The sequence below is a fragment of the Dermacentor variabilis genome, chromosome 6 (genome assembly GCF_050947875.1).
Source record: "Dermacentor variabilis isolate Ectoservices chromosome 6, ASM5094787v1, whole genome shotgun sequence".
NCBI lineage: Eukaryota > Metazoa > Arthropoda > Arachnida > Ixodida > Ixodidae > Dermacentor > Dermacentor variabilis.
In genome coordinates, this window is record NC_134573.1 from 197,415,031 (window position 1) to 197,443,011 (window position 27,981).

Here is a 27,981-nt window from a genome sequence, read left to right on the forward strand (position 1 = left end):
TGACCGGGTGACCGGAGCTGGCCAGCTCTGTCTCGGAGAAGTAAAGCAGGCGGCTTGGTGGCACGAGCAGACGGCGGCGGCGTTCTGGCCAGGCAGCTGGGTGTAGAGCTCGGGCCTGTAGCCCGACTGCTCTTGTCCTGCCCATGGGCACAGAAGCTCACCGGCCTTGAGGAGCTGGCAGCACGCTCGGGTAGACGGGCGACGCACAGGAACAGGTCGGCAGGAGGCCCCGGTCGGGTGAAGTCCTGGTGGCTCGGGTCCGGAACCCAACGGCCCGTCTTCAACGCCCGCTCCGGTGGTTGACCTCCTCCTGCCGTCGCTTCCTGGAACTCTCCTGGCGTCTCCCCGGCGTCTCCTCTGTGTCTCCTCTGCGTCTCCCCTGCATCTCCTCTGTGTCTCCTCCCCTTCTGTCAGCGCACCACGCTTTTTCTTCTCTCTGGCCGATTAGGCATTCTCGGATTGGCTGCCAGATGCCCCGTGGTCTTTTCTAATTGGTTTGCTTTTCTTCTTTTAGTTGTTTTTCTTGCGCCGCGCGTTCACGTGCCGGACGCTCTTCGGCGTTGTCGTCGTTCTCCTTCCAGCACGGAATTTGCCTTGGCGCGTGCACTCCTTGTTGTCTGCTCCCGACCGTCCCGATCGCCGCACCATGTCGCGCACCACACATCACACATGGCACGTGGTATCTGCATAATGTTTTTCATTTCTTTTGTAGTCCTCTAGCAGTGCACAGCCGGCTGGTGCATTGGCTTTGGTTTAAGCACCAGTAACTCCCACTTCCCCAGTGGGCAATGTTGGCAATGTTACATAATGACAGTTATGACAAATAATTATGGCTCCCTCTTGAAGTGCGTTAGAGCTAGGTTTTACTGCCCTGCTTTTCAATGAGGTTCCCAGAAATGTAAATTAAAGAGCCTCGGTTTATAAGGTGAAACCCTGTTTGCTAGCATGCCAAGCTTATCCTGAGAAATACCATTCAGGATGTCCTTTCTGAGCTATTGCTTGGTCTTGTTAGAAACCTCCCTAAGGCCCCAAATAACAAAGTTATTACATTAAATATAGTTTTCAATGTAATCACTTTTGCTTGTGATGTTGTGAATGCTAGAACTGAAGCTGAATACCTCTTTCAGACTTTTCGAAAGCGTCTTTTGGATGTCGTAGCCATGACGCTTACTTGCTTGGCCTTCATTGATGATATTCCTCAGTTATTTTCATGTTGACCACCAAAGAAAAACTGCAACAAAGCAGCATTAATAGTTTGCAGGTTACTGTTAATGTTTTCTGAACGCAAGAGCAAAACAATGTTGACAACCATGCACAAAGCAAAATGTCTTGGCAGTGGTAGTAAACCAGGAAGATCACCTCAGGCATATATAATAGTGTTTCTTCATTCACCTGAACATTAAGCAAGAAAAGTGCTGTCTTTCCATTCGTGGCAGTTATGTTTGTGTTGTGGGGTGTGACCTTTCTGTCTTTAATAAAATGCTGCAGTGGATGTGCTGGTGGCGGAGACATCTCTGCGGGTGTCCGTGCCCTACTTGCTGGCCTTGCTGCACTTTGTGTACGAGGCACTGCCGCTGCACGGCAGTCAGAAGCGGGGTGCAACCGTGAGGCGCTGCCTGCCCTCGAACAACACTAGTGGCTACCACTCAGTCGTCAGTGTGCACAATGCCACTGTGGGCCTCTCCTGCTCACTGGTCCTCAAGAAACCCGAGATTGTCTTCTTTGCTGACCCTCGGGACCCAGGCAGCGAGGTCGTCGTCCTCAAGGTGCATGCATAATTTATGTGCAGCATTGTCAAACAGCAAATTGCAGTAAATGAATGCTATTGAAGAGTTACATAAAGAGAGATGTAAGCACAGGAGGCACGATATGTTCTTTGTAGTGTTCACCAGCATGTGCAGACTTTTTTAGTTACAAAGACCATGCAGCAGAAACTGCACTTCTTGTCAACTTGTTAGAAAAACCCACAGGCGTCACGGTGCTCTGCCTTAAAGGTGTACTGACAGAGCTGATGTTACCGGCTGCTACAAGTGGTGACCAAGGCAGTGAGCAATGTTTACACCAGCAAGTGTAACTGTGTTGCTCAATTCTCAGAATTAATGTCACCTGCTTTTGTATGAAATGAGTTTGCATCTTCCTAACGACTTGAATAGAGCTGCTTTGAGTCTTGTTTACTACGGTGCACTCTGCTAGCGTGGCTGTGCCTGGCTCTCGCTTCTTTTTGCGTTCAGTCTTGGGCTCTGTTCGTGCATTTTGATGACAATCTTGTTGCAATTTACTGGAAGTCTGTTTAAATTATATGCGGTTCACTTCACCTGCTGTGATGGTTCACTGCGGAGATATGCACCATATTGCATCAGCACTGGCACTGCAGTATGTGGGTAAGTGTGGCAGCAGCGATGCAACGCGTTAATTAATTTGTCAGAACCTACATATAAAATAGCTGTTTGTGCATTCTAATTCCCTGCTCTGCTGGTTGATTCAGCACCTTTGCAACTCAAGTTGCCGAGCGGAAAAATCAAGCAGAAATTGACTGACATTGCTGACATGAACCAAAACCATCATTTATGAGCATTGCTTTACAACTAAGTTCATCACACTGCAACTGACCAGCATGAATGTACCCCAAGAAGCACACACCCCACAACTAGCCAAGCAGAGGGCAAGCATGCCAAATAATAGCACCTGCACGTATGTGTTCAGAATACAGCCTCCTAAAGTATTGCAAGGCTATCAGGCTTAAAGTCAGTTGCCTGGCCAGAACCGCTACGGTGCATGCTTCTTGTTAGTTGGAAGGACGAAATTGCAACTCGGCCATTCATCACCCGTCGCTCAGTCCCATCACTGCCTTCATGACATCATCGGTCATGAACTCGCCTCACCCTCCATGCTGCGGTAAACTGCTTAGTTTGACCGCAGCGCATGTCTTCCATAGCTTTGTTTCGTAGTATTTTCCTTATTTATTCTTTATTACTCACAGTTCAACAGGTACAGTATTGTTAGTTGTGTTAAGTCTTTGCTATCATATTTTGGTTTGTTGCATGCATTAAATGTTTTGTGTTCCAGTGTCAACAAACAGTTTTGTCCTTAGTTGAGTGCTCTGAGGTTCTGCTTCAGGGACCTGTTTAAAATCTAAAAATAAACTTCATCACAAATTCTGAGATGATAATCATTTATTCCTCAGCTTGCTTTTGTTATCCCATCCCTAATCAGATGAATGGCATGTCCCTTTTGCCTATTGGAGGACAATGCTGGTGCTGCTCTGATGCAGCTTCAAAGAGGCGAACAACTCGGCCTCTGCAGGACCTGATTCAGGTGCTTAGCTGATTTGCAAGCCACAACCTGGGAATCATTGGCATCGAACAAAAGGTGCTGTGAGTACATGCACTGAGGCACATATGTCCTAATGATTGCTCCAGGGAGGCTAGAGTGTCATCCTTACCGATTGGCCGAACATGCAGCCAATATCTCAATGGGAATGCTTTCTATCACACACAACGCCACAGATGAGGTATCCGCTTCCTTTTTGATCAAAGAATGTACAGTCACTGTGCTACCCTTTGCGGAATCGCTTTGTGAAATCTTGACAGAGTGTTCTTTAGAAAAATTGCGTTTCATCATGTTGACCTTTCAAATCAAGTACCGTATTTACTCGCATAATGATCGCACTTGCGTAATGATCGCACCCCTGAATCTTGTCATCAAAATTCGATTTTTTTTATTTCCCGTGTAATGATCGCACCCCGAACTTGCCGCAGCGATATGTCGTGGGCCAAGTCTAGCTAATAATGATCGCGCTTACCATCTGTCGAATGCTACGCGAACAACTCTTCAAGGCAAGCCAAGCGGTCTGCACGCACCAAACATTCTTAAGTAGATGCCTCATTTCATTGCTTTCATCACTTTCCGCACTTCCATGACAAAAAGAGGTACAACCAAACTTGCCTTTATAATGGGTAGGCTTTATAATGGTTGTGGTCAACAACAACAAAAAAAAAAAAAGCCTTTCGATTCTTTTCATCTGCACTCGTGAGCACGCAACAAATCGCGCGCGGCAATGATAGTAGCCACGTTTACACTGATACGTTAAAAGTGTACCCTATTCATACGCCGACGCTTGTAACACAGGTAAGATATTCGCCCACCCTTAGCGGAAACGTCCCGTATTAGGATAGTAGTGAAGACAGATGCCGCAGTTTCCGCAGCACGCTGGCCATGCGTTTCTGTCACTGGCAGCTAAGCGCGCCCATCTGTTTCTGTCCCCTCAAAGTGGACTTGGCTACGTTATTGCCCCAGACTTGCCAATATTAACGACATTATTCATCACTGATACGGAAGAAACTGTTTCAATGCACGTAATGTACTCACAAGAAGAAAAAAAAAGATCGCATTCGGCTTGCTCCGCCGGCCGCCATTTTTGTTTTGGTGTCCCGCACCCGCATCCCGCAGCAAACGCGGGACGAAAAAAAATTTTTTTTCGCGGGAAATTTAACCAGCGTAATGATCGCACCCCTGAATTTGTGCCAATTTTTCTGACAAAGGAGTGCGATCATTATGCGAGTAAATACGGTAATCACACACATCTAGCACGCGCACTTCATCACTAAGTGCTGACTTGCAATTGGTCTTGTTTGTAAGTCACTGGCTTTTTCTTTTTTCAGTTTATTTGCTCTTTTTATTGAGTGCCTCGGTACTTGTCTCCTGCTCACCACCATGACCTAAACTGTTTCCACAGACACAGGAAGCTATGCTCACCTCCTCCTGAGGTGAGACATCAGAAGCTACACTCACCTGCTCTTGAGGTGAGACATTGGAATGGTCTTCTAACACGACAAGACCACTTGGTACCACTGTAAGCGATACATATGAATACTTGGCAACCAACCCTGAGTTTACTCCGCAGTCTTCAAGGACATTATCGGTGAAACCACTGACAGAGCTGTGGAAAGAGAGAGAGAGATAAACATTTATTAGAGGGGTATGCCTACCTCTTGGTCATATCTGCCTTGCCACCCGGAGGCTCGAAAGCACACTCCATCTTGTGTGGAACTTGCATGTTCCATTCTCTCTGAGCGACACGAAGTTAAACTTGTCCTCTCCTGAGGTAAGCTATCTGCTTGTTCCTCAAATCTGACAAGGCCACTTGTTACTGCTACAAGAGCTACTACGCAAGAATGGGCGACCGTACTATTATTTGCCTTGTACTAACGAGGTCAGAGCCCATGTGAACAATTATTGCCCATTCCGTCTGGCTTTTTAGAGGTTTTACCTCATTATTTATTGTGCATTCACTTTGAAGGCATGCCCCATTTTTGGTGGAACTTGCCTGTTCCCTGCTTCCTGTTCCCTGCTTTGTAGCTATTCTCAACCCTACCGTGGTTCATGTCAACCTGCGCTGGTCTGTTTCCTGCCCACCTCTCTCTCATCCTCTTGCTGAATGCCTAGCGCTAATGAAAGACCGTGACAAGGTTCGATGCAGTCACTGGAAAGATTCCGAATCGCTTCACCTAGAACTGCTTTTGGAGCGCACATCAAACGCTTGCTCAGTGGAGCTTGCGCACGACTCAAGCTCGTGCATCTCTTCCTATACACATGCCATTTTTTTCCTTCTCAACCTTTGGGCTCAACAACCACGTATGCTGCTCAACTTCGAACTGCTCCCTCTTTGCATTTTGTTCACCTTCTAGCAGCAGTATTTTTGCATCTCACTCATATTCTATCTGCTGCTTTTTTCCTTCTCACTCTGCAGCCCGCTCTTGATGCACTCGCACTTTTTGCTACTCTTACCATGCCTTTAACTCTGCTCCCCTCAGACCGATACGCTCTGCCAACTCCAGTAACTCCCGTGTGTTCATCTTTCCAAACGCTTAGAAAATTCACAGCGTAACAAACGACCCCGTCCTGTCGCTACGGACGCCGACTTGTTATGCAGGTTCTTTTTAGATTTCAAAAAATTCCGTTAGGCAGAACCTCAAAGCAGTCAGTTAAGGACAAAGCTGTTTATTACACTGGCACACAAAACATTTAATGCCCTCAATAAACCAAAATATGATAGCAATGACCTAATAACACAAATAACAACATTACACATCTTGAACTGAGAGTAAGAGGGAATCCATATGTAAAATTCTGTGAAACACTGTTATGGCCAACATGCGGTGCTGCCAAACTAAGCAGTTCACCGTAGCATCAAGGGCGAGGCGAGTTGATGAGCTATAATCTCACCAACAGTGAAGCAACGAGTGTTTTGTCCAGCCAGCTGAGAAAAAGTATGCTCTGCACCAGAAGCCTTGAGGATAGAAGTGACGTAGTACCAAGACGTCCTGACCAGGCAGCTGTGTACGTAAGCTTGGGCCTGTAGTCCGACTGCTAACGTTTTGCCAATGGCCGCTGGAGTCCACAGTACTCGGGACAGAATTCCGTGGTCTGAAGTCATGAAGCACAGGAACAGGTTGACAGGTTGCGTTGGTCGGATGAAGCCTTGGTGGCTTGGGTCCAAAACTTGATGGCCAGTATTCTCCTGGTCCGGTAGCCAACCTCCTGGAACTACCTACCAATGCGCATCGACTTTTTCTTCTTTTCTGTGGCTTTGTGATTCCACAGGAAAGGTTTTCTATAGAGCTTCATGTTTTTCATCGATTGGTTTGTTGGAGCTCCATAGAATCCTGTGGTTGGCTCCTTAGCCTTTTATTTGTTTCTTGCTCCTCGTGCTCTTGTGCTTTCCATTCTTTGATGTCAACATCTTTTCTCAAGCACTTGCCTCACTTCCACACAGTCTTGGTCATCAGTTTCTGTTCCTTGTTCACTGCACTTGACATTGCTCATCTCACTCATCATATAGTATGCTCATTGCCATGGCAACATGTATGAGCATGGTTCCAAGTTTTTCTTGCATTCATGTTGGCTTTTTTGTTAATGAAATGAAGTGGGCGAAATTCCAACACATTTAGCAAATTCTCATTGCTGATTCGTATGCACTGTTTTGCAAGCAAAAATACAAAAAGGTTAATTCTTTAGTTTAATTTGTATTAAGCAGTTTCTAGTCATTTGAATGTAAGAAGATCGCCAAAGTATAAGGCTTTCTTGTGTCATCAACTTTGATGTACTGCCTCTTCAACCACATGATAAGGTTGAAGACATGGCGTGTTGGTATAGCATACTTGAGGTTGGATTGCACAACACTTTGATGAGACACACGGAAGAGAAATGCACACCACAGAGCACTACTTGGAACTATCGTTTTATTCCCTTGTCAATGGAATAAATGCAAGAATATACTCAAAGGAGGAGAGTGACAAAAAAAATTTACAGGCAGGGCCACCCACCAATGCCAAGCCGGCTTTGTCACATGATCATTTTTGCTGCACTTGACATCACGTTTTCGTTTTCCACACCGGAAAAATTGCTGAGCATGTGTGTGAAGGTAAACCCAGGTGCCACACAGAAACGGGGCTGTGAAGCATAACACAGAAAGAAGTTCATTGACTGCACTTGGGGAGTGGTACATTCTGTTCTACTTCAGTGCAGCAAAAAGTACATCGGACAGATTGGACAATGTTTGAACGAAAGATTAAAGGAGCATGATTATAATGTTTTAAAAGCAGTCGGACACCTTGGGATACATTGTAGAGATTGCGGATGTCAGCCATTCTTTAAGAAATGAAAGATTCTGAGCAAAGATGGCAGCCATATGACACAGGAGATAATCGAAGCCGCTGAAATTGCGCTTGCGGGAATATGTGCGTAAGCATGCCATTCATCTCCTTTAGTGCAAAAGAAATAGATTTCCTCACACACTAATCTGAAGTTTTGTATACTCGTCCATTTTTTGTATACTCGTCCATTTTTTGTGATGTCAAGTGCAGCAAAAATGATCACGTGACAAAGCCGGCTTGGCATTGGTGGATGGCCCTGTTTGTAAAGATTTTTGTCGCTCTCCCCCTTTAAGTATCTTCTTGTATTTATTCCACTGACAAGGGAATTAAACGATAGTTGCAAGTAGCGCTCTGTGGTGTGTGTTTCTCTTCTGCGTGTCTCGTCAAAATGCTGCGCTATCCAACCTCTAATAAACCACATGATGATTTTTATTTTGCTTGCCGGTAGGATCTTGTTTAAATATGCGTATACATTTTTTCACAATGCTGACATTGTGATCTATACAGCTGTGCAATTCTGTGCAGCTGTGAATTCCTGCAAGCTGTGCAGGGTGCAATTCATGTTATCATCAGTGAGAAAAGTGGAAAAAAGAAGTGCAGCCCTGTAGAGGCATCTTGCACTGCGTGCTTGCAGATGGACATCATGGTGGACTACTGCCGCAACCTGGGCCAGCAGAATATGACTGCCTCTGTGATTGACCTGCATGCCCTGTCATTCTTCTGGGACCAGAGGAAGAACACCCTGTACACTGTAAGTCGCCTGCTGCAGCTAGGGTGATGCAGCTTCACAGGTGTGTGTGCCATCTTATCACTTCGGATGCAGCAGAGCATCACATTCTGAATCTGATTTTATTCTCCCAAGATTTGGGAGGGACCCCAGACAAAAAGCTACAGCCAGTAGTTTGACAGGGTCTGGGGCCCCTGGTTACATGGCATGAATGCAAATAATGAAGGCAAATAATGCATAGAATAAAAATCGGGGGTGTGTCAGCACCGGTTCCTTGTTAGGCAGACGTTCCTCAGTGTCTATCTTGTTTGGAAGTTGGGATGTGCGGCTCACTCGCGCCCCTCGCAGGACCATCCTACGAGAGGCCTTGGAGCAGGGTACCAGAATAGATGAACACGATCGTTCGAATGTGTCACCATTTGTATGACTGTACAAGCGAACGATTAGGCATTGGTGTTAAGCTTGGGGCGAACATATTCGCCACATATCCTGTTATGGTGAGTCGGACTTCATTGATTTGTTAGCACCCATCGGCATGCTGGTTGGGATTCAGCTAGCTAGCTAGCTGTATAGAAGGCACGATAAATACCCTTTTGTTTGTTTCCACTACTGGGTTGTCTTTTATTGTCCCAAGCGCATGTTTGAGACCCCACAAAGTTGCCGGACATCAGCCACCGCCAAAGCAATTCTTCCCATAATTTTCCCACAATGCAGCATGTATTATGCAGTAAATCCACTTTAATTTAAACTCTGATATCTTGAAATATCGATTATTTCAAAATTATTTCTAGCCATTTTGTCAACCCATGTGTTTTTCACCTCTTACCTCAAATAGTTCTTGCACTGGACTCTAGATATCGAAAAGGCCAGCACAAGGGCAGCATTGGCAATGTTGCTTGCATTTGCTTTTCACCTGGCAGGATCTTGCTAGCTGAGCCAGACGCCATGCCTGGCTGCACTCTTGGCTTATCTTTCCCTATTAATTTCATCTATCACCGCTCACTTGTTTTTCTATTTTCGTGACTTCACTTATTTGGAAATTTTTTTCTGGTTTTAACATTTTTGAGTTAACTCGGGTTTACCGTAGATAAAATGAGGACAAGCATATTCTTCAGTACAAGTTTATAGAGCTTTTCATCAGGTGAGGAGGAAAGAATGCGCAGCGCTGCTTGAAAATGTTGCTGTCGCATGCCGTGAAATGATTTGGAGGCCTTTTGGCTCGTTCTACATGGAAATTAAGGGATGTCAGTTCATACAAGGTCGTCATAGAACCACTGTGTAGCCCTTCAGCGCAGCAGTAACTACAGTATGCAGAAATTTATCTTGGCTGAGCAAACATGCGACGTGCATCATAAATCGCTGTGTGTGTATGTGGTGTGAACTATTTTGGCTGTATTAGTTTTCACTCGATGAAACAAACTGGCGTCTGTGAATTGAACCACTGTGTGCGTGACATTCTAAATCTATTTCGTACGTGCACCATGTCCGGTTACTGGGGGTGATAGCGCGGCACGCCGACAAATGACCTGCTTGCTTTCATGAAGCTTCTTGGTCACAAATATACAATGGCAACTGCAATCATCATTCATGTGTGCACTGAGGCTACACAACTTTCTGCCTGGCCACACCGCACGAAATCAGGCTCTTGCCATCACAGAACGCAAGCCAAGAATGTAAAATTTCATATTTACTCAACCTTAGCAGACAAATTGTGGTCATAATTAAATGTTCGGCGAAACCGCAAACCTCCGAAATTGCATTCGTGGCAACGATGTTCACCACGCAACTTGCGCAGATTGAGCACAAAAATTTTAATAAACGATTGTTCAGTGCACGAAATATCAGTTGCCGTTTCACATGGTCTTTATGGCGCGGCGCCTGTGGCAAAACCGTGAATCCGGAAAATAACTTCCGTCTGCTCAGAAGGATTTGAGGGCAAATTCTGCAGCTCAAGTAATGTCACAGTACGCGTAGTAGGACCTGGATTAGTTTCCATGTCACCTGAGCGCATTAACAGCAACGCCATAGAGAAGCAATCTCCGACAATTTCACAGAGCACTTGTTGGCATGGAAGCAATAGCAAAAATGGGTCGTCACTTTTCTTAGCATAAAGCAGAACGCTTTTACACACCTGCGAAGTGGATAGGTGCATTAGATGAGCCATGGTGCTCGAAATGCTGCTTCTGTGCCAACTAAATAGGCTGACGCTCAGACAGCCGCTTAAGTTGCCACTGCGATGTGACGACATAGTTGACGGCGATAGTGTGCAGAAGGCTGGGCGCAGCAGTTGTAGTGGGTCGATGTGGAGGTAGCTGCCAGTCTGCTGGTAGATTGTGGCCTTGCTTGATAGTAGCAGTGGTTGTGAAGGGTCATACTCCGAATACACTGTGCACGGACACAGCAGCAGCAAGAACCCGAAGATAGCCTGCGAAGTGGAAGGTGCGCTTTTTGAGCCATGGTGCTCCAAATGCTGCTTCTGTGCCAACTAAAAATCAGAGCATTACTGACAGTTGGGATTAAGTATGTTTATGTTAACCCTTTTAGATGCTGATTAATTGCGTTGATTGAAAACTTACGTTCACCACATTTCTTACTTCTTCATAATCATAAAAATAGTATTTTGAATGTTTTAGCAAGTTGTGTAAAGTGTACAGAATGTGGACTCCATGCAAAAATGCACAACAGGAACTTCAAATATAAAAACGCCAACTATTTCATGTCTATAGGCTTGAAATGTACCTATCCAGCCACTTCAATATAATTCCTGCTGCGAAACATTGTGAAAAACCACAAGAGAAGTCAACCTGCTACATATAACATGCTGATGCTTTCTCATTCGTTTTACTAAAACATTCTGTGCTTGTTATTCAAACTTGCAGCACTGTTCCAATCAGAAGTGTTTCAATATGTATACAACACAATCGAAATATTTTAACTTTCATCAGTGCTTTTGCTGTTGATGCAACATCTTGGTGTACACAAATGTGTACACAGCACCTGAAAGGGTTAATGTCACCATAAATGATGATGTTTTTGTCTTCGTTGGTTAAACACTGAGTATTCCTTCTAGCTGTGAACAAAAATCTGAATAAGAGGGTGATGGGGAACGATACACGGATGCCAGGATTTTGTTCCAGTTATTGAGTGACAGGACATTCCGGTCGAACTTCGACCAGACAGATTCTCAGAACAAATTACCTAACGAAAGATCATGAGAACGAGTGTATGCAATCGGCAAATTCACAAGAATGGCAGATCCACCGCTTCACTGAACCCCACTGTAACTATATTCACTGATATATCCCTGCAGGCCAAATAGATTGTCATCAACTGGTGTTAGCTATGTTTCAGAGAGGCATATTAAAGAAAAATTATGGTTAAGTATAGAAATAAAGCTTACAAGGTTGTCATGACGCTTGCGGAGGCATTGAATATTGCAGTGAATGATTTAGGTGAATTGTCATGTAGCAAAGTTTTCCTCTGATCACATGAAAACGTGCCTCTGTTCATGGTGAGCATATAACACATGAAAAAGCAAGTGCAGGCGCACTGATTATGCAAAGATGCCCAGATTGTTTACGTTCAAGATGCTATAAACACAACAATTCTCAGTCTTTCTGGCTTTGATCGCGCAGTTTTAAATCAAGAGGAACCGCCATCCTTTATTCTTTTTCAATTTGAGAGCTTGCATGAAAAGTTGCTTGTTCTCTGGCGTGAGCTGATCATTCATGAAAAACGGGGAGTCACTGTTTCGCGAAAATCTAATGGCTGATGGGGTGAGCTTAGCCTTTTTAGCTTGTGGGGATGCGTGACTCACGCGCGTCCCCAGATATCTTGTTTTCCCCCATCTCCTGCAATCCCGCTTCGCCGCGTGGCCTGCGTGACGCCCGCGGCGGTCGATGTGGTTGAAGCGCGGTGCGAGAGATGGCGCGAGTGTCGCGCCGCTGCGGGGTTACTCGGGCGCCGGGAGACAAGGCGCTGTCTCTTTCCCGGCGGGTCGGGGAACAGCGTGTATGTCCCGCGCGCCGACCCATGCTTCTGCGAGACCGTCTCGCGTGGCTGCCTTGGAACACGCCACCGTCCGCGTGACCGTACACGCGAATGACCAGGCGTTGGGATCCAGCATGGGGCGAACATATTCGCTCGTTATCCGGTCATGGTGAGTCAGACTTCTAGATCTGTCGCGGGCCCATCGGCATGTTTTGTGGATAGCAACTCGGCTAGCAGGCATTGATCTATGAAAGGTGCAATAAATGCCCTTGTGATTGTGTGCACTACTGTGTTGTCGTTCCTCTGTCCCAAGAGCACGGGAGAGAAACCCCACAAGCTTTACTAATGAATTACGCTCTCTTCGATCTAGAACAGAAACGTATGATAATGTTCTTGTCTTTTTTTGTGGACACAAGATGAGCAATGTCAATTTCGGAGGGAATGACAGGACAGCCATTCTTTTCACCTTCGGTGACGGCAATGCCTTTTATTTCTACATTATTCAGGTGAGAATACTGCTAGAGAGACATGAGACGTTGAAACAGCTTTGCATTATCGTCCTTCAACAACTTGTTTTCCTTCAAGATGGTCTTGTTCTGGACTTTCATGAATTCATACAGTCCATTAAACTTGCTAAGACTTCGTTGCATTGATTTCATTTTGGCACATAGTGTTTCTATTTCTTTCACTAGCTCAGCACACGACAGCATCCTCAAGAAAACACAGACACTTGTGGCAACAGGGCAGTGGTAAAGATGGAATAGGAAATAGGAGACAAACCTGCACCAAGTATCGGGACAAAATTAGTTGCTTGCTCGCTGCCGCAACCCTTGCTGCCGCACAGGTTAACATAAGTTGTTAACCAATTCACCAGCGGTACTAACATATTGGACCTGGTTTTAACTACTGGTTTGGCTACTAGTCTGATTTCTTACATAGAAGGATTTAGTGACCACAAACTCTTTAATTTCCAAATTAGTCTACCTTTAACTTTTACAGGTTCAGTGACTAAAACTATTCAGGATTATAACCATGGTAACTACGATAGATTCAACACCGAACTTTTGAAGAGGGTCACAGAAGTATCACTAACCTGGAGGAAAAAACTGTGTTAGTGATACTTCCGTGACCCTCTTCAAAAGCAAAATGTCCTATCTGGAACGGTTTGGCAGATGACGCATGATGGTCATTGTGCGCATGTCTGTGTTTTTCCTTATATTTGCGGATTTTTTGGTGAATAAAGATAGATGAAGTTGGCGCTTGTCCTGTGTCATTCTCCCCACTTGTGATCGTCTTAGTTGGCGCTGTTCCTTCCTAATTCCGGAGATGAACCTTGTTTCCGTGTTTGCTAGTAAGAAACTAAATTTTCTTACATTGGTCAACATCTGGTTCCTATGCAAAGGTTCTATGCAAATCTTACAACTATTCAAAGTATTCGCTTAAAAATGATTAGACTAATTACAAGTCTCCTTGGCTTACTATTTGCTTCACAATATCACTGCTAGGAATTGGCTAGTAAATAAGTGAGATGTTTGACGTGCAAATGAAATATAGTAGTTGACTCTCCTGGCATATGTGCATTGAGCAACTTCCAGTGTATCCTCCCTCAGTTGAGGCCTCATTTAAGCGCTGTCACTGCAGCAACCCAGAGCATTAATGCTAAAATGCATTTATTTCCAAGCTAAGTTTTAACATGGCATCAAGTATTGAACCCAATTGGCCAGGGTTACACAGTCCTAGGCAACATACTGCAGAAAGATATGCTATTGCTTGTTCTGAAGCATTCAGTAGTGTGTTGTTGAACCCAGGGTTTGGGTTCAAGCATCATATGACCTGCAAGTCTCATCATGTGGCCTGCATCATATGATCTACAAATCATTTTGACATGTTGGAGTTATAGAATGTTTTTCCCAATGAAATGCACCAACATGTGATATTTTTACTCGCTCCTTGTTGTGGCATTGTCTATACTAGGCATGTTACACATTGATACAACCAGCCTCTGTGGATGCTTTCTCATTCTTATCTGCCAGGTGGCCAAGCCTTTCAGCATCGAAGTGAACCAGTCATACAAGCCAAGCAGTGGGGAGCACTCGCTTCTTGCCAAGGCCAGTGATATCAGCATACACTTGTCCTCACATGTCTTGTCGATGGCGGCGTCCATAGTCACCGAGCTTCTGTCTAACTTAAAGGTGCTGTAATTTATTCTTCACTTTATATAATATTGCATGGGGGTGGCTAAACAAGTTCTTGTTATTGTCAAATATTGTCAAATAACAGATTTGTTGAAAGTGACCACAAGAATATTGAAAATAAAGAATTTGTAGGCAAAACCAAAAAATAAATAGGAGGTAGCATAGCTCCATCTAGAAGGCAGCAAGAAAATTTTCGATGCCTATATGCATTTCGCAGGCAGTAATGCTGCTATAAAGTCCTGTATATATGTGGGTTAGAACGCTTGGCAAAAGGATTGCTATGTACATGAAAAAGTCATTCCACATGCAATCTGATTACAGAAGGTTCGGCTACAGCATTCGCAACAGATGGAATCTTTGAAAATGATCAAGAATGTTCTGATTCATGCGGCTGCGTCTTGCACCGAGCGATAAGTTTTAACATGTGTAGCCGGTGAAACGCAATCACTGGAAAAAGGTAAACAAATATGCATGTCGATACTGTCAATTGCCACTAATTCAACCTTGATGGGACTGTTGAAATTGACTGAATTATCTAGTGGGTCGAATTAAACAATTTGCAGAAAAAACGTCAAAACATATCACTGATTCATTCAGCATTAATTTGCCCAAGTCTAATACACCGAATCAAATGCGAGACCACCTTGTGTTCGTTCAAAGTAAAAACTAACATAGAAAGGATATTAAAGCTCCCAAACAAGGTAAAAATATAATGCTTTTTACAATATTTTAGCAAGAAGAATTTGCAAGGGTCTAATATTTGTCTCATAAAGGCGGCTGGTTTCCTTCAATCAGCTTCACAGCATGGTTTTTAAAGTCAGCTTCGCGCCAATACACTTATGTTATGCGGTAAAGCAGATAAGCATCACAAAGGCAGTTTTGGTTTTGTATCCGATTGCACCTGGCTGGGAAAGTACAGAGAAATTTTCCTGACAAAAAAAAGGTGTGTGTTACAATTGTATAAATACCATAATCTGACATTGTGAGCTATGGTTGTTGCTTGAAAATCTTTTTAGGGCTGATTGGTCAAGTTCAAATTATCCATTGAAGGCCAGTTCTAGGATCGAAATAAGGAAAGCTTAGGCCTATGGACACCAGCCAGGACCTTTGGTCAATATCGTATTAACCGAAAATTTGAATTAAGCATAGTCGAAATAACGGTAGTCTACTGTATGTACGTCAGAGCATTAGGCAAAAGGATTTCTATCCATAGAGTTTCATACAATAATTACTCAAGGGAGCTCTGGCGCTATTGTCTACAGGAGCTGCAATCAGGGTGGCTCAGCCAGCATGGAAATTATGGGAAGCACATTGAGATGGACTTTGTCCTTCTGGCTTCAAATGGCCCTACAACTTTGTAAATTTGTCAGGTGCAACAAAGTACTGCATAATAGATAATTAAATAAACAATATTAAAATTGTCAGATGGCAGGATTCGAACACAGGACCTCTAGCACAGAAGCCCAATATTGAAACCATAGCGCCAAGGACACATGCATTGACAAGCGGCACAGAATGCCCTTATTATTTTCTTGCGGGCAAAGCAGCACGCTTAGATGGTTGGCGCATTTCAATTTGACCACTTTGACAGGTTGAGCCGCTGCACTTAGTAGTGATTGTGCGTGTCTGCAGACTATTCTGCACTTAGAGAAGTATAGCTCGCTTTGAAATTTAGGACAATGAAAACAGATAAAGTGTAACAAACAAAGCCACAAGAATGTCTGAATTCGCAAGTACGAAGATCAGACTAATCCATGTACTTCCCACCATTCCCATGGTGGCTGAACGATCGCAGCACCAGAGTTCCCTCTAGTAATTATTGTATGAAACTCTATGTTACTTTCCACAAGAAAAGGTTATGTCATTCCACTTTGCAGAGCATTGAGTCGTGGTGTGGAGCTTTTTCTCTGTTTTGACTATGCAGCATGTGTCAAAACATTCCTCTAGCGTGCTGTACAGCTTGTCAATGGATGAGACACTGGTGTTGTCAAATTATGTAATGTTTGAGAATGCAGAGGGGATATTGAAGGAGCTTGTTGATACCACTTTATTGGAACAAGTTTCGTGTAACATCTTTGGATTTCCTTGCAAGAAGGCAAGCAGATTAGGACTCACATTGGACGTGGCATGCACTGAACACAATGTCAAGTAGCAGAGCTCTTGAATGTGCATCCTGAAGTAATTTAAATAGTTTAGAGTTGTATAGATGTCATACATCTAAGAATTTATTTATTTTATTTGCGATACTGCTAGTCTCAGTGAGACCAAAGCAGGGGGGGACAGTTTTACAAAAAGAAACAAACAAGTCATTATACATGGCACAGTAAAAGAAAGAAAGCAAAGAGAAAAAGTTTCCTTAACTACTGTAGAAATCACCAATGACAATGTGAAGTACAATACTTTTGGTTGGTACTACAATATGGCCATAACAGTATAACAACATAGTTGGTATAACAATATAATAATATAGTATTACTAGAATTTATATAAAAATTAGCGAATAAATGACCCATGTAAGATTAGAGAAGCTATAAAGCTAACAGATAACCACGCAGAAGCGGCCAGTTTGGGGGTTGAAAGGCAGACATTCCACGCGCAGAAGTAAGTATTACACTTTAATATATGTGGTTGCATTAGGTAGGTGGCGTCTTCTCTGTTGGATGTGTCTAGTAGGTTGATAAATGATGAAAGTGACGAAGAGGAAACTATGTCTGAGTGGAGGAGATTCCATTCTTTGATCGCACGTGGGAAAAGTGAAAACTTGAACGTGTCATTGCGAACACTGTAATGGTTTAGTGTAAATGGATGATTTTTTCGCGATAGACGTGACACAGACAAAGTAATGTACTTAGCTCGGTCTATCTTATAACTGCCGTGCATTAGTTGTTAGGTGAATTTTAAGCGGGCTTCTCTGGCCCTAACAGATAGTGTATTAAGACCTGCGTTAGCTAAGAGGTTTGTTGGGGAGTCATAGGGCCTGTATTTGTTTAAAATGAACCTCACAGCTTTTCTTTGCACCTTTTCTAGTTTTTATATGTTAGTTGATGTGTGTGGGAACCAGACGATGTTAGCGTATTCTAAGATAGGGCATACAAAAGTTGTATAGGCTAGTAGTCTGGTGTGCTTTGGCGCAAGGCGTAAACATCGTCTAAGAAAAAAAAGCTTGCGTAATGCGACTGAGGTAATATTATCAATATGTAAGTTCCATGAACGGTCAGAAGAGAATGTCAAACCTAGGTATTTGTGGTTATTTACTTTATTCAGGCAAGTGCCACCGAGGGCGTAAGTAAATTCCGAAGGCTTCTTTTTTGTTGTAAAAGATATGCATACAGATTTACTAGTGTTAATTGACATTTGCCATTCCTTACACCAATTGGACACCAAATCGAGTGCTCTGTTTAATCATAAGTGGTCTGCGTAACTGGCAATTTCTTTATAAATAATACGATCATCCGCAAAGAGCTTAATGTCACATTCAATGTTAGCAGCAATGTCGTTAATAAAGATAAAAAATAGCAATGGGCCCAGTACTGACCTTTAGGGAACACCGGAGGTCACAGCTACAGACCTGGAAGGGGTGCTATCTACAATAACGTGCTGTGTTAGATGCGATAAGAAGTTCTTTATCCATGCAGTAATCTGACCATTCCTGATCGTAGCCTCTAGTTTTGCAACTAATTTTACATGGCTTACACAATCAAATGCTTTACTGAAGTCAAGGAGGATCATTTCTGTCTGGCTTCGGTTGTTTAGGTTGAGCGAAAGGTCATGCACTACTTCGGTTAGTTGTGTGACCATTGAAAGACCACTTCTGAAGCCGTGTTGTTGAGGTATTAATATATGTTCTTGCTCGAGAAATATAGTGATGCGTTTGAAGATAATATGTTCCAATATTTTACAAGATGGGCTGATAAGTGAGATTGGCCTGTAGTTAGAAGGTTCATTGCTGTCGCCAGATTTATGTATAGGAATCACCTTTGCTTTTTTCCAGTCATCTGGTAGTTGTGCGGACGCAAGTGATTTGCGGTATATAATGGCAAGGTATTGGCTACACCATTCTGCATACATTTTTAAAAACTCATTCGGGATATTATCTGGCCCGTTAGCTTTCTTGATGTCGAGATTAAGCAATAAATTAAGAACTCTGGCATTGGTAATGCTTAATGAATCGATGGTTTTAGGTGGACGGGGTAGGGAGGGAATTAAGCCATTATCTGAAGGGAAAACCGAAAAGAAAAAGTTATTGAATGTGTTTGCTCGAGCCGTTTTCTCTTCTACAGACTGTTCAGGTGACACACCTGAACACGGGCGAAAGTATTTCCAAAACCTGTGTGGATTGTTGGTAATGAAGTCGGGGAATGTTATGCTGAAATAGTGATGCTTTGCATTTTTAAACTTTCCTCTGAAGTCAGCTAGAGTGGAGGTCAGTTTGTCTTTCAGAGATTCATTCTTCCCTTTTCTTTTAATAGTATGTCTAAGTCTTTTTACTTTACGCTTCGCTTGAAGGACCTCGCGCGATATCCATGGGTTCTGCTTTTGTGGTTTGCAACGTTTCATCAGGATGAAGTTTGTTGTGCACTGTAGCACGATTGACTTAAATTGATGCCACAAATTGTTGACATCACAACACATTTCTGAAGCTGCTCGGAGGAAAACATCAAATTCGTGTGCCAGGTGAGTGAGAATACAGTCATGAGCTGCTCTACGAAAATCAAGTACAGCATGCTCCAGGTTTAGCTTCTTTATGTTGCCTTCAAGCGAGAGCTTACATTTAGGTATGTCGTGGTCTGATATACCACCGACTATTGCTATCTCAATTGCGTGAGGTGGGAAATGGTTACTTATGAGTAGGAGGTCAAGTATGCTATTCGTAGAGCCTTGTGAGCATTCGTGTTGTCCACTTCTCTACTCTTGTGTCCTGTCTGCACGCCTCACTTCTATTTTGCATAATGAATCCTTACCAACTAGCTCAGCTTTCTGTCGTTCTCGGCGTTCGTGTTGTCCACTTCTCTACTCTTGTGTCCTGTCTGCACGCCTCACTTCTATTTTGCATAATGAATCCTTACTAACTAGCTCAGCTTTCTGTCGTTCTTGTGAGCGAGCTGGCTGGTCAACTACTTGGTAAATGTTGAAATTTAGTATTAGATACGTAAGTGCTGAGGATGTGGCTGTAGTGTAGTGCATGGTACTCCAGTTGAGGTCTGGTAAATTGAAGTCCCCCATGAGGATTACTCTGCTGGTACGAACGTGGAACTGCATATACTCCTGCAAGGCAAGTACGCCTTCGGATCCACTAGTAGGGCTTCAATAGACGTAACCAGCAAATATACCGGTCTCATTGTACGATATTTTACAAAATACAGCCTCTGCGTTGGAGACCTCAGGGAGTGGAACGAATGGAATATCATTCTTAAGAAGCAGGGCCACGCCGCCACGAGATAGCCTATCATTACGAATAACAGAGGAACCTGGTGGAGATATCTCGTGACTGAAGATATCTGGGGATAGCCAGGTTTCAGTGATGGCCACTATATCAGGATTGTGTTCTAGTAACAGTCCTTCCAGGAGTTCCACTTTGTTTACTATGCTTCTCGCATTTATATTAAGCACTGTTAGGGTCTCAAGTTTCTTTGTTAGGGTCTCACGATTGTTTTTACTTCGGTTTGATGGACGATTTTTTTCTATGTTTTTTTTGTAGTGAAACCCTTTCATTTTTTTCGCGATCCCAAACAAATATGCGATCATTAATGTAGAGCTTGCAATATTATAAAGAGACTTTTTCGTGTTTTTCCCGATTGGGTTTTGCACTTTCCCAGAGTTTTTTCCAGTCTCCCGCATTTTGCGGCTGAAATCCTCTCCGATAGACAAGTTGGAGCCTTTGAGCTTGTAGCCTTTTTGTAATATATGATTCTTCTGTCTAGTGTCAAGAAGCCTGAATATGACTGGTCTGGTTTTATTTCTTGAGTATATACCTAAACGGTGGATGCACTCAATACCAACGGGTTCCAGACCAAGAGTGTTCTTAATTATGTTGTCATTCACAGCTGCTTCTAGGCTTTCACTGCTTTCTCCCTCTGTTTCAAGGAGGTCATATACTAATAGATTTGCTCGTCTGCTCCGATTTTCGAGGTCTTCAGCTCTCTCTTCAAGCATTTGCAACCGCACCTTCATATCTATTATTTCACTTTCAAAGAATGACACCTTTGCCTCGATTGCTGTTAACACATCTAACTTTTGGTCCATCTGAACAAGGCATCCTTCTTTAATATCTTTAATATCAGTGGCTATGTCCTTAAGTTGTTTGGCGATATGGTTTATGTCAGGTCCCGGGTTAGATTCTACATCACCGCACAGCAATAGGAGTTATCTCAAATACAATGTGATGTCGATGCAAATCAATATACAATCGACCGAATCAACGGAAAGGCAAGACCGTGGGCACGGCAGCAGTAGCAGAAATGGGTCGTTTGACCAAAAGCATGAACCATATCGTCTCACCTGCACGACGAAGACAAAAGGGTTAGATGCCACCATCGCAACTGTGCTGCCGTGCCCAATGAAGCCATAGCGCCGAGGAAGGCCTTATATACGAGTGCTGTGGTGAGGTGCTGCTTGTTGGTCGTGCAGCTGCGCAGGCGCTGTCGAGTGACGTATCCTGCAGTCCCACGGTGAATCGCGAAGACCATCTTGCACGTGCAAATCTTCGACCATGATAGCTTGCGTGCTGGTCTGGTCGGTCTGCGCGAAGCTGGCGTGTTCAGGATAGTCCTTGCGCACCCCAGCCACGGAACACAGCAGGACGAAGCAAAGCTGCACGACGAAGACAAAAGGATTAGATGCCACCATCTCAACTGCACTGCCATGCCCAATGAAGCCATAGTGTCGAGGAAGACCTTTTGTACAGGTGCTGTGGTGAGGCGCTGCTTGTTGGTTGTGCAGCTGCGCAGGCGCTGTCGAGTGACGTATCCTGCAGTCCCACGGTGTGTTGCGAAGACCATCTTGCATGTGCAAATCTTCGACCATGATAGCTTGCGCGCTGGTCTGGTCGGTCTGCGCGAAGCTGGCATGTTCAGGATGGTCCATGCGCACCCAAGCCACGGAACACAGCAGGACGAAGCAAAGCTGCATGACGAAGACAAAAGGGTTAGATGCCACCATCGCAACTGCGCTGCCGTGCCCAATTGGTAACAAGTAGGGTGCATGAATACTTAATAGTAGAATTTGAAGTTCATATTGGGGAAAAAAATTCCGAATGTTGAATCAGATATCGAATATCAAAAACCTTTTTAAAAATTTAGTGGTTACAAATTTTGGGCAAAAAAATAAGGTGCTGCCGATACTCAAGAGTATCCTAGCATTGCATAACAAGAATGTAGCAAGCTATCAGTAACTTTGGTACCTACAAATCAGGATATACACTACAGTCTACTCTTTAAAGGGAACACCAAATTAATATGCCAGCACTGATTACAGCTCAGCTTTAGTTTATTAAGGTCTAGAAAATATATTTTGTTTATCAGTAGAATTTCTGTTGAATGCAATCAAGTGATTTATTTCCTCTGAAACTAATGAATTAGTGTCGTTCTGCTCTACTTAATACCAATGAGCTTCTCAGTTAATAGCGGACCTCTGTTTTGTAGCACTCTTTTATTTATTGCATAGAAAGTTTTGCTTTGCAGTTTTTGTTTTTTTTTCAGAATACAGAAGGGCTATCCCAACTTTACGGCATGAAGGCAAATCTGTGAGACAAACACACAGATCATGCATCACCGCTCCCAAGCGTAGCCAGCACCAACAGTAAAGAGCAGGTGCCATCAGTGCCGTTTCATTGGCAGGTTTGGTGTCATTTGCCACCTGTCAAAGATTATGAATTTGAAGGGTTACGACTAGTTGGTGCGATGCCTCCCCCCCTCCCCCATTTATCCGCCATCTGCGTAAATGCTTGCAACAGGGTCATAACAATTTCGCACTTGTCAAGTAAATCCAAAGCTAGTCTTGTGACGGGTTGCTAATTGGCCCGACCTTCGCACATGCTTTCACACTTTTGTTTTGCTTTTGTTACCATTCTCTCTGTCCATGTACCATTATCATTTCAATCAATCCTGTCAATATGAACGACCTTTGTGCCAAGAGAGTCGACCTCAACCGACAATGCCCCATTCTGCAAATTATGGTGGGGTGTTTGGGTGCTGTGTGTGTGATCCCCGCATCAGGCCAATGTCGGGGAGCACTCCCAGGGACAAAGTCTGCTGCTTTGCCAGCCAGGTCAGTGTGGAAGCTACAATTCTTGTCATCTCATGACTGATTAGCGCTTTCAGCAGCAGGCCTCTTGACTTCCTTCTCAGCATGTCCGTGGCACGTATTTTCATCTGAGACATGCTTTTCACTACCGCATACACATCTTGATTATTTTTTAGCCAGTGAGCTGGTTGCCAACAGATTATCCATCATGATCTAGCTGGTGCTTTTCATCCTTGACAGCTTTGCACTGAGTCAAAATTAAACTACTGTTTGCCACAACCGCTGCAGACGAAGCACCACCTCTATCAATGCGATCATGGGTGGCCACCTTGCAGTTCTGAAGGCATGCAGCCAATGCATGCACCGAGTCAAAGTGCAACCACCCTTTGCTTCAGCAACTGCAGATGAAAGTTCAGTTGCTATTCACGCGATAATGGATCACAACTACACAGTTTAGAAGGCATGCAGTCTACGCGTGCCGATTCAAAATGAAACTACCATTTGCTGGAACTGCTGTGAATGAAACTGGGGTGATCATCGATGCAATCATGGCAATGCAAACTCCGCTGCTTCATTTTGGTTGGACGCTAACTCTGTTCCTGCTTTTTTATGATGCACATTTACGTGCTGCTGAGCTTCGAGAGTTGTCGAAATTAACAAATATGTGTAGCCATATACATCCGAATTAATGAAAGAGATTGATTACATTATATAATGCATACACCTGTTGGGACCAGAGGACAGTGCACGATTTATCCAATTTTTAAAATTAACAAAAGTCTAATTAATGTGGTTTTTCTGTAGCAACCTTTCATGTCATGAGGTGGCACGGGTACTTGCACCGTCTAATTGTGACACATGCCTTCACACGTGTGTCAGTAGTCATGCCAGGAAGACAAACATGAGGATACAAGAGAGCTCTTGGCTGCCTTATCGATAGGAGTGTGCAAATATCCAACATTTTCTAATTGAATATTGTCTTATTCAGTCCGTTCCTTGAATTGTAGATTTACTATTCGCAAATGCAAATCTATTTAGCCTTTAAATACTTTGCATTGATAACCGTTGTACACTGTTGAACATGTAAATGAAGCAAAAATGAAGCGAATTTCAAACTGGCACAGTGGACATAAGGAACACAAATCTATTTAGAGCACACTGCATAGCTCAAAGACTTTTCCAGCTAAATTACCATTCTTCACAGTCAAATTTCGCCCACATTTGGTAATTAGTATCATTTCATACTGTTTATTGATGGTGCAGCTGTGATTAACCTGGGATTAAACCTAAATACACTTGATTGCGACATTATTTGATATTATTGTGGCGCCATCTGTAGCAACCATTACAGCTAAAGAAAAAATTGCGGCAAAACCTCTCTCACGATGACTGTCGATAATAAGCATTGGCATTTATCAATATAGTGACACAATGTATTGCCACCACTGAAATGAGATATGTCTGAGGTATGTATGCAGCAAGATTCCTCTTTCGCACTTCCCTAAGAACACTCGGCGCCATCTTGCACCCTTACCACGAAGCCTGAACGTGGCCTCCAAAATGCATAGTGCACTGATGTGTGCAATCGCTGAGAAACCTGTTATGCGGCAACCAGGCTCCTCTCTCATGCTTCTTTTGGACACGCTGTGCCATCTAGTGGCCCTGCTCAGAAGTCAGTGCATGGCTTCTGAGACTAGAAGCGTGGCGCGCTGGTACCTGCAAACCCTGAGAATGGTTCCCTTGCCTGCTGCACACTCAGTTGCACATAGTCGGTGACCCAAGTTGGCGAGAGCGTCTTTGAAGAGCGGCACATGTCTAGCGCATTCATGGTGCAGCTCACTAAGGCGTTGGCGTGAATGGCATTCTTTGAACAGCAGCACATACCTAGTGCATTTGTGGCACAGCCTGCTAATGCATCGGAATCCTGTCCTTGAGGATCCCTTAATTGTGACGTGAATTTGATTCGGCTCAACATTGGAAAAGTTTAAGGGATCTATTTGTGACCCATCAAAGAGGTTCACTGAAGATCAGCGCAGACTGAGTGGCACGTACCCAGTGCTTCAAGTTGTGGAGATGGGTTTGCACCAATGCTCACCCCACCAGGAAAGGTCAGGAAAGGGCACGACGCTCCTCCACTCTGCAACGCACAAAAATGCTACAGCAGGCGGTGTCGACTCTCCGACACACCGCAGAGAAGGCTCCAGAGTCAGATCGCCAACAAATGCGAGTTTATTTACGCGAAATACAGCGCAGTGCAACAGTAACGGCGCTTATGGGCAAAGGCTCACCGCAAGACCGATCGAGTATGAGTACCCGCTGTGCTAGGCCTAACCGGTAAGCGGTCCACCAAGCACGAGAACGAGGAGTCGTGGGAGCAAAGGTCCCATGTAGCGAACTCATTGCAAGCCTGTGAGCATCTGCCGCTGTGATAAAGTGCTCGGCGGAAGAGAGCTCGGGTGGAGAGGGCTCCCGGGGCCCACCACTTCGAGCCGGAGAGAGAAAAGCACGGTTTGCGCGGGAAATTAGCTCCGGTGTGCTAGCCGCATCTGCCATGTTGCCAGTACGGTGGCGGTTCCCGGAGATCGAGCTAAGCACAACACGCGAGCTGGGGGACGAGGCGCGAGAAGGCACCTCGATCCCCACAAAGTCGGGGCCGAGGTGTTCGAGGAATAGCGGCACCTATACCCAGTTCTGTATCATACAGTGACACATTGGCACGAAAGAGGATCATTGAAGAGTGGCACGTACATACGTACTGCCTCATGCTCAGTGGCCCAAGTTGGTCTGATGGTTGGTTTCGAACCCTGTTGCTCAGCACATCAGCTCTCTGCGCTACCCATTCGACCACAGACAACTCAGCAACCCAGGCTGGTGATATAACGGTTATATACAAACACAGATACATATAAGTGTACGCATGTACGTACATACATACATACATGCGTACGTACATGCATACATGCATACATGCATACATGCATGCATGCATGCATGCATGAAATGCATGGAGTATCCTAACGATGCCAATTCATTAATAGCTTCTTTTATCTCTTTTACTCTGGGAGTAGTGGCTCTGGGAGCCGGGTGGCCACGGGCCATGGGTGTGGCTAGGGGCTGTTTAGCACAGTCGACTCTCGTTACAACAGGCCTTGATAATCTGACAAAAAATGTCCATTTTATCTGAAGTCCGCAATATCTGGAACGCCTCACTTCCAAAACTTTGGTTGTGATGTGTAACAATGTTATTGCAAAGAGTGAGTGACGAACGTCCAAAATAAAAAAAGCAAACAAAAGAAAAGCTGCAGTTTCACCCGAGAGACGAAGCATCAATTGTGATAGCAAATTAGTAGACAGCTAGGCGAAGTAAGGATAGTAGTTTTGTCGGCTGTATAAAGTTGTAAACATTCACTTACTAACTAAATTAACAAGCACGGTGTCACGCGCGTGCAGGTAAATGTGAACACATCTCGCTTGATGACTGCAGAAAGTTGCTGTCAAAACATTGGAGTGAGAAGCACAGTAGCAGCAGCGAGCGAATCGACCTTCGTGCTGTCTCTCACTTCATTGCGAACTAAACGTCGAAAGCACAGTGCATACAAAGCTACTGGCACTGGGTGCACTTTGTCCGCATCGCAGATATGGCATCCGCGCGGCCGCACTGTAAGCAGCCGCCGCCAAAGTAGAACCCCCTCTCCCTCATCTCCCTCCTCGTGGCTCGCATGCAAAAAAAAAAAAGATGGTGTGCTTCTGCCCTGCCTTCCTCCCTTGTGTGTGGGATATTGAGTCGCGATCGTCGGTTCACCCTCACGAGTAAATTGTCAGCCCATGTAGACACAGCAAAAGTCCGTTTTACACGCCGGATTTTGACAAAATTTGCCGTTAATTTCGTCCACTGTAGCTGATAGTCCGTTGTAGCACGGTCCGTTAAAGGCAAACTTCGTTGCATCAATCAAATACGTAGAGTAAGCTAAGATTGAAATATGGCCCGTCATATCCAAAAGTCTGTTGTACGCGGGTCCATTGTAACAATCGTAGACTGTATTATACACCAGAACACCGTGAATTCAAAGCATGCCGCCATATTGATAAGCGCTGGTCGCGCCATCTATAAAATTACCATACCTACTTAAAGCTGCATCATCAGGGACCCCTTTGGTACAAGACAACAACCGCACCTGCATTCCAAGAAATTAGCCCCACCAACTGCAGCTACCTGGTATCAGACCTGTTACGCTTGTGCGAGGCCATATCGGATTGTTGGCACTCCTTTAGAAAAAAAAAACAGTAAAAAAAAAAAACTGGCGAGAACGAGCAAAATTTTGTTACAAAATACAGCAATAATTAACCACCTTATTTTCCTCGCTATAAGAACGGAAAAATCTTGCGCTTTGCCCCGCATAACAGCTCGTACGCAGTTTAGAGCTCAGGAGGCTCAAATGAATTCGTTACGAATGACACCTGCAACACCAGCTCGTAAAGACAGGCGCGCTGCAAGAACACCTTCGGCGACGAGCAGTCGTTGTTTACATTTTTGTGGACGCGTGCTACGTGACGAGCAGGCTTCAGTTTACTTTCATAGCAATAACGCTCACCAGCAGGGCAACATTCTATTGCCTACAACTTGTCGTTCACGCTTAATGGTCATGCCGTGCACCAGCTGCAAGTATCACTAACCGCAAACTCAACGGTTCCGCTTAACTGTCGAGGGCTCTGCATTACTTAAAACACGAAAAGTCTTGCCTTTTTGTAATAGCCAAGGCGAAGCACCGGCACGGGATTCTTCTCTGTAGGCTTGTTGTTAAGAAAGTGCTCGGAGCAAACCTGCGTGTTGCACATATTACGTTCATAGGGCGCAAAGTTGAACGTGCCACCAAAATATACACAGATCGTATACTCACTCGTGTATTTTCACTGGGTTGGTAGTTCTTCCTATTCACTGTAGCTATCCACCGGTGGCGCAGCTTGGCATTCTTCGTTGCGGATGGAAATCGGCGCAAGCTGAAAACACCGCACCGGCACGATTCCCTACGTGTGTTGTGCTCTTCGCAAACAGCGCTAAGCAACCTGCTCCTTTTGCGCTGGTTGTTTTGGCATCCAAACAGGACGCAATGATGCCCAGATGACTTCTTGTACTTTGGATCCGCGTGAACGGGCACATTTCCGCACTTTGGAG

The 27,981-nt window shown here is 44.4% G+C and overlaps 1 protein-coding gene across 3 annotated transcripts in view; it reads left to right on the top strand.

The window, feature by feature from the left end:
* Nucleotides 1–27,981, top strand: part of LOC142586048 (intermembrane lipid transfer protein VPS13A-like) — a 935,034-nt gene that overhangs the window by 336,576 nt on the left and 570,477 nt on the right. For all 3 annotated transcript variants that reach the window (XM_075697293.1, XM_075697294.1, XM_075697295.1), the window contains 3 exons: nucleotides 1,489–1,766; nucleotides 8,290–8,406; nucleotides 14,406–14,564. In XM_075697293.1, the coding sequence (XP_075553408.1) occupies nucleotides 1,489–1,766; nucleotides 8,290–8,406; nucleotides 14,406–14,564 (554 nt within the window). The remainder of the gene's footprint in view (nucleotides 1–1,488; nucleotides 1,767–8,289; nucleotides 8,407–14,405; nucleotides 14,565–27,981) is intronic.